The sequence below is a fragment of the Marmota monax genome, unplaced genomic scaffold (assembly GCF_021218885.2).
Source record: "Marmota monax isolate L192 unplaced genomic scaffold, Marmota_monax_Labrador192_F-V1.1 WCK01_AAM20220418_F8-fsc00109, whole genome shotgun sequence".
Lineage (NCBI taxonomy): Eukaryota > Metazoa > Chordata > Mammalia > Rodentia > Sciuridae > Marmota > Marmota monax.
This window is the reverse complement of record NW_026695229.1, coordinates 6384948-6400136: the sequence shown is the minus strand read 5'-3', so window position 1 is coordinate 6400136 and position 15189 is coordinate 6384948. Positions and strand designations below refer to the sequence as shown.

General features: G+C 37.8%; 1 protein-coding gene across 7 annotated transcripts in view; it reads right to left on the bottom strand.

Annotated features, from left to right (window-relative positions):
* The window catches only part of Stk17a (serine/threonine kinase 17a), a 47754-nt gene that overhangs the window by 19786 nt on the left and 12779 nt on the right, over positions 1-15189 (bottom strand). For all 7 annotated transcript variants that reach the window (XR_009226085.1, XR_009226086.1, XR_009226087.1 and 4 more), the window contains exons 2-3: positions 13204-13416; positions 8173-8317 (exon numbers count right to left, since the gene is read on the bottom strand). Coding sequence is in view for 1 of the 7 variants with exons in the window: in XM_046437860.2 (XP_046293816.1) it covers positions 8173-8317; positions 13204-13416 (358 nt within the window). In the remaining 6 variants the exon portion in view is untranslated. The remainder of the gene's footprint in view (positions 1-8172; positions 8318-13203; positions 13417-15189) is intronic.

The window sequence follows — 15189 nt, the reverse complement described above, 5'->3', positions numbered from 1 at the left end:
CACAAATTTTACCTATAAAATTGAATACTGAGGAACTTAACAGTAAGAAGTCATTTATGAAATAAATACTTTAATAACATACTTCCTATATGTAAGGCAGCAGCTTGGTACTCTTCCCTCTACTGGTTCTTCCTTAGTATATAAATATGCTTGTTAAATACAAACCAAAACCACTTATAACAACTATCCCTGATGACCCTGAATGTCTTCCTGGTTAGCATACTCTCCCTGCTACTCCCTCAAAGCTCAGCTTCTTGAAAGCATGGTCAAGTGCACTTGCTGGCACTCTTCTTTTTTTGTAGTGCTGGGGATTGAACCCAGAGCCTTGCTCATGCTAGGTAATTGTTCTACCACTGAGCTAAACCTTCAGCCTCCTTGCTATCACTTTTCATTCCAGCTAAATCTGTTTTGTGCCTTCTACTAAATCTGCCCTCATAAGAGGTCACAATAACTTTAATAACCAAAGACCCACAAAATTCTGTGCACATCTTTCAGGCACTATTTGCATAAATTGACTGCTGCTTTTGGGTACTGCTGGTTATTTCTGAAATTCCCTTTTGTTTTCTCCCTGTTGGATCTCTTGTCCCTCCATAGATCCTTCACTATTTTCTCAGAACTTTTTCATCTTGCCCTCCTTTTAAATGTTGATATTTTCCAAGATCTTGTCCCAAAACTCAGCATTCTACTTTTGAGCCATTTCATCTGTCCCCAAAGCTTCAGGGGCCACTTACATGCAGATAACTTCCACTCCAAGCTCTTTCAAGACTCAGATCCAATTAAAATCAGATCTCAGCATGTGGCTGAATGTTACATCCTCAATTCCTTACAAGCCTTCTATTGAGTAAACATCTTGGAACAGAAGTGCAACCCCCAGCCCCAACAAACAGATTTCTCTCTTCTGTATTGCCAATTTCAATGCCCAAGTAAAACACTGGAAAAATCACTCTAAAGTTCTCTTTCATTTTCCACATTGTATGAGGTCACCTACAAGTTGTGCCAATTCTATTTCCTAAATCTCAATATCCCCATTTGCTAAGAGCCACAGCCAAGTAATATGATGCATGGCATTTTTGGTTGAAAGGTGATGCCAGCAAGCCATTGAGATGATATGATTATGTTAAGATTTGCATTCATATGGATATTGGACTCCTGCTGTTCACCTCAGCCTGCTACAGGACTCCTGGAGAGTTCCCATTGGTTGGGGAAGTGCGGTAGGAGGGAATTCCGGAGGAGGAACTTCCTCTTGGGATCCGGGAGAATGCCGCGTGCCTCAATCTTCCCGGGAGCTTACGGGGCATTGGCGGCAGTTTCAAAAAATAAAGTTTGTTCCTGCTTCAGTGGCTCGTGATTTTGTGCCCAGCCAGACTGCGGCACCCATTGCTTAAAGTTTTAGTGCTCATTATTTCACATCTAGATCACTAAGATGGCCTCCTGTCTGTGGTTTTCTCCACCTTCAACCCACGCCCCATCATACAATACAGTACAGTTGTCCTTCAGTCTGTGGGGGATTGTTTCTAGGACCCTCTGTGGATACTGCAATCACTGAAATCTGCAAATGCTTAAGTACCTTAGTGTGAAAGGATCTCGTGTTTACAAACAACTAATGCATATTCTACCATATACTTGACTTATAATGCCTAACACAATGTAAATGTTACATAGATATACTTGTTACATTGTATTGTTTAGAAAATGACTAGGAAAAAAAAAATCTGTATATGTGTTATGGTTTGGATATTAGGTGTCCCCTGAAAAGCTCACGTTAGGCAATGCAAGAATGTTCAGAGGTGAAATCATTAGAATATGAGAGCTATAACCTCAGTGGATTAATCCATTAATAATTTGAATGGATAGTAACTGTAGATAGGTGGGGTGTGGCTAGAAAAGTATGTTGCTGGGGGCATGTTCTTGGGGATTATATTTTATCCCTGGTTTCGCTCTACTTCCTGGCTATCATGAGCTGAGCAGATTTCCTCTGCCATACCATTCCACCATGATGTTCTGCCTTACTTCAGGCCCAGAGCAATGGAGTCAGGTGACCATGGACTGAGACCTCAGAAACTGTGTGTCTCAAATAAACTTTTCCTCCTCCAAGTTTTCTTGTCAGGTCTTTTGGTCATAGAGATAAAAAGCCAGCTTACACAAAATGTTCAGTGCAGATGCAATTTTTTCCCCAAATATTTTCAATCTATGGTTGGCTATATCCATGAATAAGAAACCCTTACATACAGAGAATAGGCTGTACTCTTCCCATAATGCAAGTCTGGTTATGATGCTATAGGTCACTACTATCACCAACAGACACCACACTCTCAAACAGGGTGGAAGTTAGGATGTATGTGGTGGTCAAGGTCAATGTTTTACCCAAGGGAAACTGACTAAGATAATTTCACATAAAAAGATGAGCAAACTTATTATGGACTAGAATATAAAGTCATATAAAAATTTTTGAAAAAATTTTGTTTTCACTTCAGAAAGTCTGTAATTCCTGATTTTTGACAATAAGGACATTTCCGGAGGTGAACTGAGAAGCACGGGTACTGACAAATTCTATAAAACTTGCTCAGCAATCAGTGTTTATGATCTGGCTCCTGAGTCCTTTCCAGGATCAATCTCTTGTCATTTCTCAAAGGCACTCCATGTTCCAAGTCAGATTGGCTGTAATCCTGAATAAGACACATGGTCTCACACCTCATGCCTCTGCACATGCACTTCCTCTCCTTCTTTGACAAATTCATTTTCATCACTCTGTGCACAGTGGATCCATAAAGCCCTCCCACTTCTCTACCTTCTTCTCCCTCCTTCCAGGCAGGAGTCGAGGGTTGTCCCCTCTCATGCATGGCAAGCTCATTGCATTGTTTCCTTTTATTTTTTATTTATTTTTTATTGGTTGTTCAAAACATTACAAAGCTCTTGACATATCATATTTCATACATTAGATTCAAGTGGGTTATGAACTCTCATTTTTACCCCAAATACAGATTGCAGAATCACATCGGTTACACATCCACATTTTTACATAATGCCATATTAGTAACTGTTGTATTCTGCTACCTTTCCTATCCTCTACTATCCCCCCTCCCCTCCCCTCCCATCTTCTCTCTCTACCCCATCTACTGTAATTCATTTCTCTCCTTGTTTTTTTTTTTCCCATTCCCCTCACAACCTCTTATATGTAATTTTGTATAACAATGAGGGTCTCCTCCATTTCCATGCAATTTCCCTTTTCTCTCCCTTTCCCTCCCCACCTCATGTCTCTGTTTAACATTGTTTCCTTAAATGTTAATTTTTCTGTCTCCTTCATATCAATCTGGTTCTCTAGATGTACAAAATGAATGTTCACGCTTTTTCTTCTTCCACTCACATCCAACTGTTCCATTTGACTTCTGTTCTCTCATTCTAAGTCACAAAATCCAGGGCTTTCTTCAAGACTACTTTGAGTAGTACTTCACATTGTGGCCCATTCCTTCCTTGTTCACATATTCTTTTCCTCTTGGATTCCATGACAAAACAGTGCCTAGTTTTCTTCCTACTTCTGGATGCTTTTTCTGTTTCCTTCCTACCTCTGGCTGCGTTTTCTGTTATCTACCATTATCTAGTTCCCTGAAAGATGGATTTCTCATGGCTTGATCTTGAGATCCCTTTCTCTTCTCACTCCAAACTCTCACCTTGCAAAGACTAATGCAACCAAAGCTTAAATACCACCTACAGCTTATGACTCAGAAACTTTTATCTCTTTCAGACTTCTTAACCAACTGCTTACCTAATCTCTCTTCTCTGATATCTCAAAGGCATCTCAAATTCAGCATGATCAAAACCAGACTCATCTACCCAATCACCCCTCCTATTGTTTTATATAATTAAAATTTTTATGGGTTTATCAAAGTCTGAATTCAGAAACCAAGAAAGGGAAGAATGTTCAGGTTCATGAGGGCAGGAGCTGCAGTACTGATCACTGTGTCAGCGCCTACTATACACTGATATTTGCTGGGTAAATGAAAAGGAGAAACATAAACATAAAAAAAAATGCAGATAGCCTATTTTGTCTTAGGGATGTTAGTAGTATAAATATTACTAATAAGAAATCCCCACTGTCGAAGAGTTCATAATTGTAAGAGAAAAAGAAGGATCTATGATGCACAGGATCTCCTGTGTGCTGGGCTCTGACAGCAATATACCAAGTACTTGGGAAATAAATATATAAAAGGGATTAATTCTACCTCGGAAAATTACAGATGAGGTATGTAAGCAGACCCTGAAGGATAAAAAGGACTTCATCATTTATTCAACAAATTTTTATTGACTGCTTTCTAAGCTAGGCCTTTGGAAAATAACAGAAAACAAGGCACGAGTCCCCTCTTGGAGCCTTACTTTTTTTTTGGTGGCAGGGTAGGGAGTCCTGGGGATTGAACCTAGGACCCCAAGCATGCTAAGCATGTGTTCTACTACTGAGCTATAGCCCTTGCCTGGAGTCTTACATTCTAATGAGGGCAAATAAATACAAACATATAATTTCAGGTAGTTTGAAGTGCTATGGGGACCTCAAAAGTAGGGTGATTGGTGAAAGGGGATGTTAGGAGTGTGCACATCTCATGCTATCTTTTTGAGAGTCAGAGGAACCAGTCATGGCAGTAATCTTCAGGGTTAAATCGGTAGGGGACATCAAGGCAGAGGGAGGAGCAAGTACAAAGGCCCTGAGGCAAGGACAAGCTACTGGAGCAGGATCTCAAGAAGTCCTGTATAGATGGAGAAAAGCACAAAGTGGAAGGAGCAGCAGTAGTGGTGGGCATGAGAATGGAACCAGGGAAACGGGAATTACACGGTTTCATAGGCCATTCTGGGCCAAATGACACAAACCATATCCAAATCATAGTAAATGTGGCATATCTTGTGTCATATTTTTTATGTTACTCCTGCTTTCAAGCAGTATACTGATGCTTAAACCATCAGTGCTTAAACTTAAATCCAAAATGGGAAAGTCCCAGCATCTAGTCCATTTTTAACTATGCACACAACAGGTGGAAAAGTTAATAACCAACACTGCTAAAAGACCAAACTAGTAAAAGACAAAAAGCACCAGATTTTAAAACTGAATTTCTTGGGCTATTTTTGGCCAGTCCTCCCCTGTCCTCTAGATTTACTAAAAGCAGGCCACTGTGTTGAATGAGTAATCCACCAAATTACTGAGACTATTTTGGGATGGTAGTTAGTGTTGTTCTGACTTTGCTAGAGTTACTGCTTCTCAGACTTGTCAGTCTTGCAACATGTTCTATATGTTAAATAATTGTGCTTTACCTTAATCATAGTTTTTCTTTTCCATTTTCATGGACTTACAAACTTACACGTTCACAGACTCCTAAATCTCTCAAAGAAATTCCCAAGCTGATTTTAAGGTATTTGACTAAACCTTCAGTGAATCAGTGTTTTGAAAAATTGATAATTTTGTACTGAAGCCAAATAATGTCATTTTTCTCATTTAAAGGGTTCTTCTAACAGAAAATTTCATTTTTAACTATAATGGAGACTAAATTGTAATCAAAGTTACAAAATATATTGGAATTATCAATTTCCACATAATTAAAACATAAGAAAATATATTTAGCTTTGAAGCAGTCTGGGAATTTTTTTTTCTTCTTTTTCTTTTTTTTTTAAATAGCTTGGTCTTTCAAGCTCTTCCAGAGATGCAGAGTCAACATTGTAAGTACCAATTCTCACTGGACAGACAGATAGATGTTAAAGGTATAGGACAATAGACTCTTTGTCCAGACTCAACGGAAATGACCTTTTGGCAGAAATCACTCCTGACTGCTGCTCCATTGCAACACCAACTCCATCTCAGCCATTCACTTAGAAACATGTTCCCTTCAGCAGTTTACTGAGTGACATGTTTGACTGCACACATGTGAAGTGAGGGTGGAAGAAATGCTGATAGCTTCAGACCACCTTGTCTTCTAGTTCTTCTGGGTGTAGGAGACAAAGATAGTCTAGTTCCCAACATCAAAGGCCCATCATAAAGCCCTCTATTAAATTTGGCAAAGATTTCTACACTGAACTGCATGAGGGAGAAAGGAATATGATTTATATTGAAGGTATTGGGGAGAAAGGGATATAATTTCCTTGTGTAAATACACAGTTGAACCTGGTATTCAAGAACTTAATATTCACCTTGACTGCTTTCAAGTGACATCAAAGATCCATGACACATGGTGTTGGCAGCCTGTCTGACTTGCTACTTAATTAGTTCCTGAATAATGGTCACAGATTGAGCTGTCATAAGTTGAAAGACCATTTCCTATAGGTGCAATGCTATTTAATTTGGGATTCTGTTCCTAGAAGACCTTTTTACATCATAAAGTTGGTAAAACACCATAAAAATAAAACATATGATTTTACAAAGTTAAGAGTATAAAGCCAAACTGAAAAAAAATCTATAGTATATAACATTTCTTTTGGGAATTCTTCTTCATGGCTAATATTAACTGAGACTTCTTATGAAGCTGGGACTGCAGAGGTCATGTCTTCCAGGTCAGTATTCCTGAAGGGAGCAGAGGTGAGAATTTCCTGTAGCAAGGATCTCTGAAGTTCTTACGCATAAGAGACACCAAAGGAGGAAAGCAAAACCCTAGCTCCACCTCTAATGCTAGAAAGGGTTTTAACTAGGGGATCTGTAGCATTAACATCCAGGCACTACAGATAGGTACACAAATATCCACACTAGCTGTCAAAACAAGGTCATAGTTACTATCATATGGCTATTGTGCTGTGACTGCTCATGTTTGCCACAGTACTAAAAAATGAATTTAAGTTGGCATCTTTCAATAAAATAATAAGGAAGCTTCCCAACTGTTTTCTTTCCTTGGTGCTTTTCTGTAGGAAACCAGTATGTAAATGGATATCTAATATCCTTCCTCCTGATTTCAAATGATACATTATCAAGGTTGTTTTAGAAGTCAATCTGCAGATTACACATACTTATATTTCTTCCCTCAGAGTGTTACTTCATGCACTGTTATTTACACACTATGAGGTATATATAAGGAGTTATGGAGTGTGTGCTATAGTGGCCCCTGGACCTGAACTATCAGTATCACCTGGTTGGACCTGCATCAGAATTTCTAGCACTGGTGGATGGCAATATGTTTTAACAGGTTCTTCCAGCCAGTCTGATGCACAAGAGAGTTGGAGAACCACTGTACTAAATAAAGCATCTACCTTCTGCCAAAAGGGAGACCATAGCAGAGATCAAGGTGGATTAATAGATGATGTGGAGAGAGATGAGGTTGCCATTTAGGGGTCTAGGGGTTTCAGTCTTCTTAGACTGCCTTCCTCCTTCCTAATCCCAACCCCTCTGGATGGGGCTCAAAAGGCAGTATCTATGTCATTCCATTTTATTGCCATTCTCAGAAAGGTGAACTGAATGCGAGAGAAAACTCAAGTACTGGTAACACTTTTTGAGCCCTGACTATGGTAGTAACTGAAGATAGAATTATTCCTAGACTTACTGCCAATAAAATTCCCTTTTTAGCTTACCCCAGTTTCAGGTGGCATTTTGATCACAGGATATACTGTTCTTTTTCTTTTTTTCCTCCTCCATCTACAGGGGATTGAACCCATGGGTACTTAACCACTGAGCCACAACCCCAGCCCCTTTTAAATTTTTTTTACTTTGAGACAGGACCTCACTAAGCTGCTAAGGCTGGCTTGAATTTGTGATGCTCCTGCCTCAGCCTCCTGAGCCACTGGTATTATAGGGGGATGTCACCACACCTGGCTCTTTGACAATTTTAGATGAGAGATCTACTTGCCTCCACTTTCTTGGATTCTCCCCACTTATTTTATTTACTCCTGCCTGCCTAACTTTACAGAACACTGCTTTTCAAACACTGCTACTCAAAAGTCCTCTCTCTTAATAACAACAGAAATTCCTATTCTTCTCTAATTACCTAAATCCTAACTTTTTTTTTTTTTTTTAAAAGTCTAACTCAAGTTCTATTTCCACCAGGAAATCTTTATCCACTCCAGCAATATTCCAAGTTCTGTTTTTTGAGACTGTACCTTGTTACCTAATAAAGCCCACAGTCTTGATACATATTTAATAAATTCCTGCTAGATACTTTACATTTGGAATGCCAGTTCTTATCAATCTCAAATTGTAAATAATTCAGACCTTACCTTCAAATCTAGATGAACTACATCATGAGTGTGTAAAAAGTGGACACCTTCTAAAATCTGTCTCATGAGTCTTTGAACATCTTTTTCTTTAAAAGCTTCTTCTCTGTCTGCAACACATTGGTTAAAGATTTCACCTCCAGCAGCACTACAGAAAGATAAAATTAAAATATTAATCATAAGAAAGGATGTGGTAAACATATACAACAAAGTTAGAGTAAATTAGCTGGGCGTAGTGGTGCATGCCTGTAATCCCAGCAGCTTGGGAGACTGAGACTAGAGGCATGAGTTCAAAGCCAGCCTTAGCAACAGTGAGGTGCTAAGCATCTCAGTGAGACCCTATCTTTAAATAACACACACACAAAAAATAAAATAATAATAGAGCTGGGGATGTGGCTTGGTGGTGCCCCTGAATTCAATCACTAATACCAAAAAAACCATAAACAAAAACCTTAGAGTAAATTAATCACAACCTGGCAATACTATATACTTGTAAAATGGATTTGATGACCTGAAGCAAAATACAATATGAGCAGAGTCAACTCACTCTCAAACATCTGGAAATGTACCATAATGCAATGTATCATCCACACAGCCTTTTGCACATACAAGTCACAATTTGCCAGTAACACACAGAACTATACTTCAATTACATTTTGTCTGAAAAAATTTTCCTAATCACAGTTTATTGTCATGAGTCCTCAGCTCATTACTACCATTCACAATAATATTCACTAGAGATCAATTTTCATGAATATATTTAAATTCACATAAATATTTACATAAACACACACAAATTAACAAATAAATTTACAAAATTACATAAATCTAAGAGAAATTTATTAGTTCTTTCCAGTATGGTGTTTATCTACAACCTTAGACTTTTTGTTTTTTATTTTTTATTTTAAGACAGGGTCTTGCTAAGTTACAGAGGCTAGCCTTGAATTTGTGATCCTCCTGCCTAAGCTTCCCCAGTTGCTAGAATCACAGTTGTGTGCCACCATGCCTGGCTTATTTATTCTTTTTTAGCAAAGGATCTTCTCTCTGATTTCTGAAGAACTTAAGTAGTTCACTTGAACACAATATTAATATAACTATAGTTTTCTGAAAAACTTCAAGGATGTACTTCAGATGCAGAATCCTATAAAAGCTTTAAAAGCTGCCTTAGTTATCAGTGAAATTACACTCCTCTCAGTACAATATGAAATCATGTAACTTTTTTACCTATGTAAATATATTCTTTACCCATTAACTGAAATAATGGTAGGACCATGATCCTTGAAAGGAGGGAAGCAAGGTGAGCCCTTTTATTTCCTTGGCTTCTTACCTGGAGGCAATTTATGGACAGTGGTACAGGGTGGGGTAGGAACCCAAGGAAAGTATGGCAGCCTTGTTAAATAGAGAAGATAGACTGTGAGTTTGACAAGGAAGTTGGAATTTTCAGGTAGAGTACCAAACAGGAGGGAGGGGACTACACAGAGAAAGACCTCCAGAATCTGCTTTGTAGTATTTTGAAGTTTTAGGCAAATTACTTACATACACATGCACAGAATTTAACCCTTCAAGGTTAATCAAGAACTGAAAAATATTTATAAACTGAATAATTCCCAGTGTTCACATAGGACCAGGTCAGAATCTGAATTTTGTCCATTTGGAGTAGAAACATCACCCTAAACACTCAGGACCATCAACAGGCCTTCCCAAGAGGGCCATCTGTACTATTAAGGCTAAATTAGCCTTACAGCTGCCTTAACTAAGCTGACTCACACGTAAATTAACTGCCTGCCAAAAACAAACTTCACCATTCTTTAATGGAATGAAATCTACTCCATACCCTTACTATTCTAAATGTATGACATCCTACCCCAAATTTCTAGACATCTGAAACTACCACAAATTACAACCCATACCAATACAATAATACAATAAAAACAGACCTAGAAATGACAAAGGTGATGGAAGTGGTAGATAAGGACAGGTATTACAAAGATATTATAAAGATGTCCAAGGATTTAAAGTAAAATATAGATATAACAAAGAAGATATGGAGGACATGAAAGAAAGAACAACACATAGAATTTCTAGAGATAAAAAAAAAATACAGCAACTAAAATGAAAAATTCTCTCATCTTTATAGATTAGACCTGCAGAAGAATCAGTGAATTTTAGGAGAAAACAGTAGAAATATCCAATGTGAATCAAAGAATACAAATACCCAAGTAGCTCAATGAACCCCAATCAGGATAAACACAAATAAACAAGGATGTGATGCTTAAATTCTTGAAAATCAAAGATAAAGGAAAAAAACATCTCTAAAAGGGCACATTCATAGGTGAAACAAGGTAGGGATATCCCAAGCTTCTTGTCATAAAAAAAGGAAAAAGAAGATGGAATTATACCTTTAAAGTCCTGGTGAGGGGTAGGAACCATGGGTGTGGAATATGCCTAGAATGCAGGGTATGAAGATGAGAGAGAACTAAGAGCAGAGCATGGAATGAAAGCTAAATAATCTGAAAAATCCTGATAGGGCAATGATGGCTGATACATACTAAATGCTGCCTTCCCCAGGATGCACTCTCCCTAACTGCCCAGAGAGTAAGGCAGCATGGCATACGGCCAAGAGCAGAGCAAAGACTTTGTAATGCACAGTACTGGACCAAACTGGCTCTGCTACTTGTATGACTACAGGTTGATAATTTCTCTGAGTTTTTTTTTTTTTTTTTTTTTTTTTGTAGTGGGGATGGAACGCAGGGGCACTCAACCACTGAGCCATATCCCAAGCCCTATTTCATATTTTATTTAGAGACAGGGTCTGAGTTGCTTAGTACCTCACCGTTGCTGAGACTGGCTATGAACTCAAAATCCTCCTGTCTCAGCCTCCCAGGCTACTGGGATTACAGGTGTGCACCAGTGCACCCGGCTCTCTTTTGAGTTTTGCCTCATATAAAATGTTCTTTTTTTTTTGGGGTCCTGGGATTAAACTCAGGGGCACTCGGCCATTGAGCCACATCCCCAGTCCTATTTTGTATTTTATTTAGAGACAAGGTCTCACTGAGTAGCTTAGTGCCTTGCTTCTGCTGAGGCTGGCTTTGAACTCGAAATCCTTCTACCTCAGCCTCCCGAGCCGCTGGGATTACAGGTGTGCCACACCGCACCTGGGAAGTTTTGCCTCATATAAAATGTGTACCTAATACACTGTGGCTACTATATTTCTTCTATGTTCACATGACATCTAATAAGAATTTCTGGTAAAACACCAATATTGCTGTGTCATTTATTTCTATCACCTTTGCTAGATTTTTAGCACCTGAAGGAAAGGGGGCTGTATTATTTTCACTGTTATTATAATTAGCACATATTAGTATCTAGTACATACAGCAGTGCTATTGGAATGAATAAAAAATACAGTGATCATAACCTGCCTGTTTCCATGGCATCGATCTATTGATATGATTGAGAATTTTGGTATCTCAGTATTCAGAGTATATTTCTAAAACTTTCTCTTTAAACTAAAAGTAGAATACAATAATTTGGGGCCAAATTATACCAATTTTATTTCTAAAAACCTAATCACTGAAACAACAGAAGCCACTAAAGCTTCTAAACAAATGAATAATATCAGCACCTTTATGTTTCTATTATCTATCTAACAGTAGTAGAAGGGATGCTGGAGACTTAGAGATTCATTACACATGAGGTTAAAGGAGATAAATGAAGGATAGTTTCAAGATTTCTAGCATGAGCAATGAAATAAATGGGGATACCAATAGAAATAGGGAATAAAAGAAAAATGGGCATTAACAGAGCAATGCAAGAATAATGACCCTGAATTAACAATGATTCATGGTTGGATACATATACACTCAGTATGCAGCTGAAGCTTAGAAGTGAGGCTGAGATTGGAAGATTTGGAAATAATTAGCGTATAAATAATAGCCGAAGCCATGTAAAATACTACCATCTGGAGTAAATATACAGAACATAATTGTATGACAAAAGTCAACACTGGGGGCTGGGGTTATGTCTCAGTTTTAGAGCACTTGCCTAGTATGTGTGAGGCACAGAGTTTGATCCTCAGCACCACATAAAAATAAATAAATAAAATAAAGGCACTGTGTCATCTACAACTAATATATATATATAAAAGTTAATTAAAAGTGCAATTTTGGGAAACTCTTACATTTATATAGGTTAGGGTATAACCGAGAGGAGAAAATTAAAAACAAAACAAAATGGAGCTGTTGAGAACCAAGAAGAGTTTAATTTCAAGAAAAAATGTATAACGTCACATGTTTAAAGAGAGTAAGAAGTAGAAGGAATACTAAAATGAGATTGATTTTATCAAACAGGAATGGTGACCTCATTAAAGTTTTAGAAGAGCAGATAGCATTAGAATGAAAGTGGACGAGAACTGGCATATGAACAGATAAATGTAACTGACGGGAAGGTGAGGAAAATTATAAATTGAAACTATTCTTTAAGAAGCATGACAGTAAAGAGAAAGCCAGCACAATAGTTTAAGTGGAAGAGGGAGAATTTTAGAAGACAATGAAAAAATAGAAAACAGAGGGAAAAGAACTACCAAAGGAGGGGGGACTGAAACTCTGAAAGAAGTTATGTAACTTATTAAAAATCAAAACACACGTCCAGAAAAGAAAGGATGAGAATTAAAGAACATGGACAGGGGTTTTAGCCTTGGCATTGAGTAATTGAATCTGTCTTCAAACAGATGGGAAAAAGTCTGAGACAGTAAAAACAGAGATACTCAAGAGGAGTAAGAGATGCTCAGGGGAATGTGTGTCTAATGGCCTTATTTTCTCCATCTAGGGACAAAATTGCCAGGGATCTCACAAAAGCTGAGAAGTAGGTGACACAGTAAGCATGGTAAAGGTATTTATGAAGAACATCATTGAAAAATGAACTGGAAAATCCTTTCCAGAGAACCAGACCCTGCACATTATTACAGAGAAGTGGCATCCCATAAAGGAAGTACAGACCATCAAACAAACTTAACTGAAGGAAGACAATACTTACTATTCCAGAACCAAGATCATTTCTGATGGAGTTTCATAAACTTCGTGTAAATTAATGACCCAAGGATTGTCCTGTGCTAGTTCAAGTACAGCAATCTCATGAATAATTTCCATCCGACAGTCTTGGCCTTTTCTTCTTTTTCTCATGAACTTGGCTGCAAATTCTTTTCCAGAATCTTTCTTTATACATTTCCTCACCACTGCAAACTTACCCCTGGAATTAAATACAAACATTCATTGTTAAAACCAATAACTTTCCAGAGATGGCATATATTAATACAAATTTCTAAATTCCCATTATTGGATATTCAAATTTAGCTCATTCAATCACGAAATAGCAATATCACTTGGGATATTGATTTAGATTTATCAAATAAAATATAATTTATAAATCTGCAAAAATCAGCTACTGTGATTTGAATGTGTCCCCCTAGGTTCATGTGTTGGAAATTTAACCCCTTGTAATAAAGAGTTCAGAGATGGAGCCTTTAGAGGTAATTAGTACACTGATGACACTATCATTGGGATGGGTTCCTGATAAAGGAGTGAGTGTGGCACCCTTTACATTCTCTTGAGTTAGTGATCTTGCCTCTCCACCATGTAATGAAACAAGAAGGCCCTTGCCAGATGTGAACCTTCAATCTTAGAATTCCCAGTTTCCAGAACTCTGAGCCAAGCCAGAAATTATGGAACACTACTGTAATTCCTGCTGAGACAGCATTTTTACAAGTTTGAGGCCAACCTGGGCAACTTGGCAAAACCCTTTCTCAAAATAAAAACAAAAAAGGGCTGGGGATATACCCGTGTGTGTAAGGTGCTGGGTTCAATTCCAAGTACAGTATAAAAACAAAACAAAACAAAATCCTGAGCCAAATATGTTTCTGTGCTTTATAAACTATCCATTTTGTCGTATTCTGTTATAGCAGCACAAAATGTGCTTAGATCATAATCAAATATTAAAGTCAATATTTTTTGCAGAGTTACACATAAAATAACTCCATTTTTGTACATTTATGCATAAATGATTTAATCTTTAAAAATATAAGCCAGGCACATTGGCGCACGCCTGTAATCCCAGTGGCTCATAGGCTGAGGCCGGAGGATCTGAGTTCAAAGCCAGTCTCAACAAAAGTGAGGTGCTATGCAACTCAGTAAGACCCTGACTTTGAATAAAATACAAAATAGGGCTGGGGATGTGGCTGAGTGGTTGAGTGCCCCTCAGTTCAATACCTGATTTATTTATTTACGAACCATAAATAAATAAATAATAAAAATACACTTTACTTTTTAATAGAAATTGGCCACAAGATTCCTTAATATGAATTTCATCGTTATCTAATTAAATGTGAAGAACAGTATCACCTTCCAAAATGATATCAATCATGATATAATTCTAAATATAGCACCAGCAGGAAAAGTCTCATTATAGAGACATTATGGCTCTACAGTTTGTCCTTAAACTAATAAGCGGGTCAAACAGGGGAATAAGGATAGCATATTGATTAAGGTTATAATCTCTGGACTTGCATCCCACAACTGGTATTTGACACATCTTAGGCAATTTATTTACCCTCTTAAACTCTCTTGTTTCTTATCTGTACAAGTGATGCAAAATCTGCTTTTGAGTTATGATAATTAAAGTACAATCATTCCTTGATATCCATGCAAGACTGGGTCCAGGATCCTCTGCAGATAACAAAACTAAGGATGCCTTATATAAAATGGTGTCCTTAAAATGTGGTATACATACACAATAGAATATTACTCAGCCTTAAAAAAGAATAAAATTATGACATTTGCAGGTAAATGGATGGAACCAGAGAATATCATGGTAAGTGAAATAAGCCAATCCCCAAAAACCAAAGGCTGAATGTTTTCTCTGATAAGTTGTCAGTGATCCATAGTGGGGGGTGGGGGAATAGGGAAGAATGAAGGAACTCTGGATTGTGCAGAGGGGAGTGAGGGGAGGGCTGCAGGGATGGGAAGG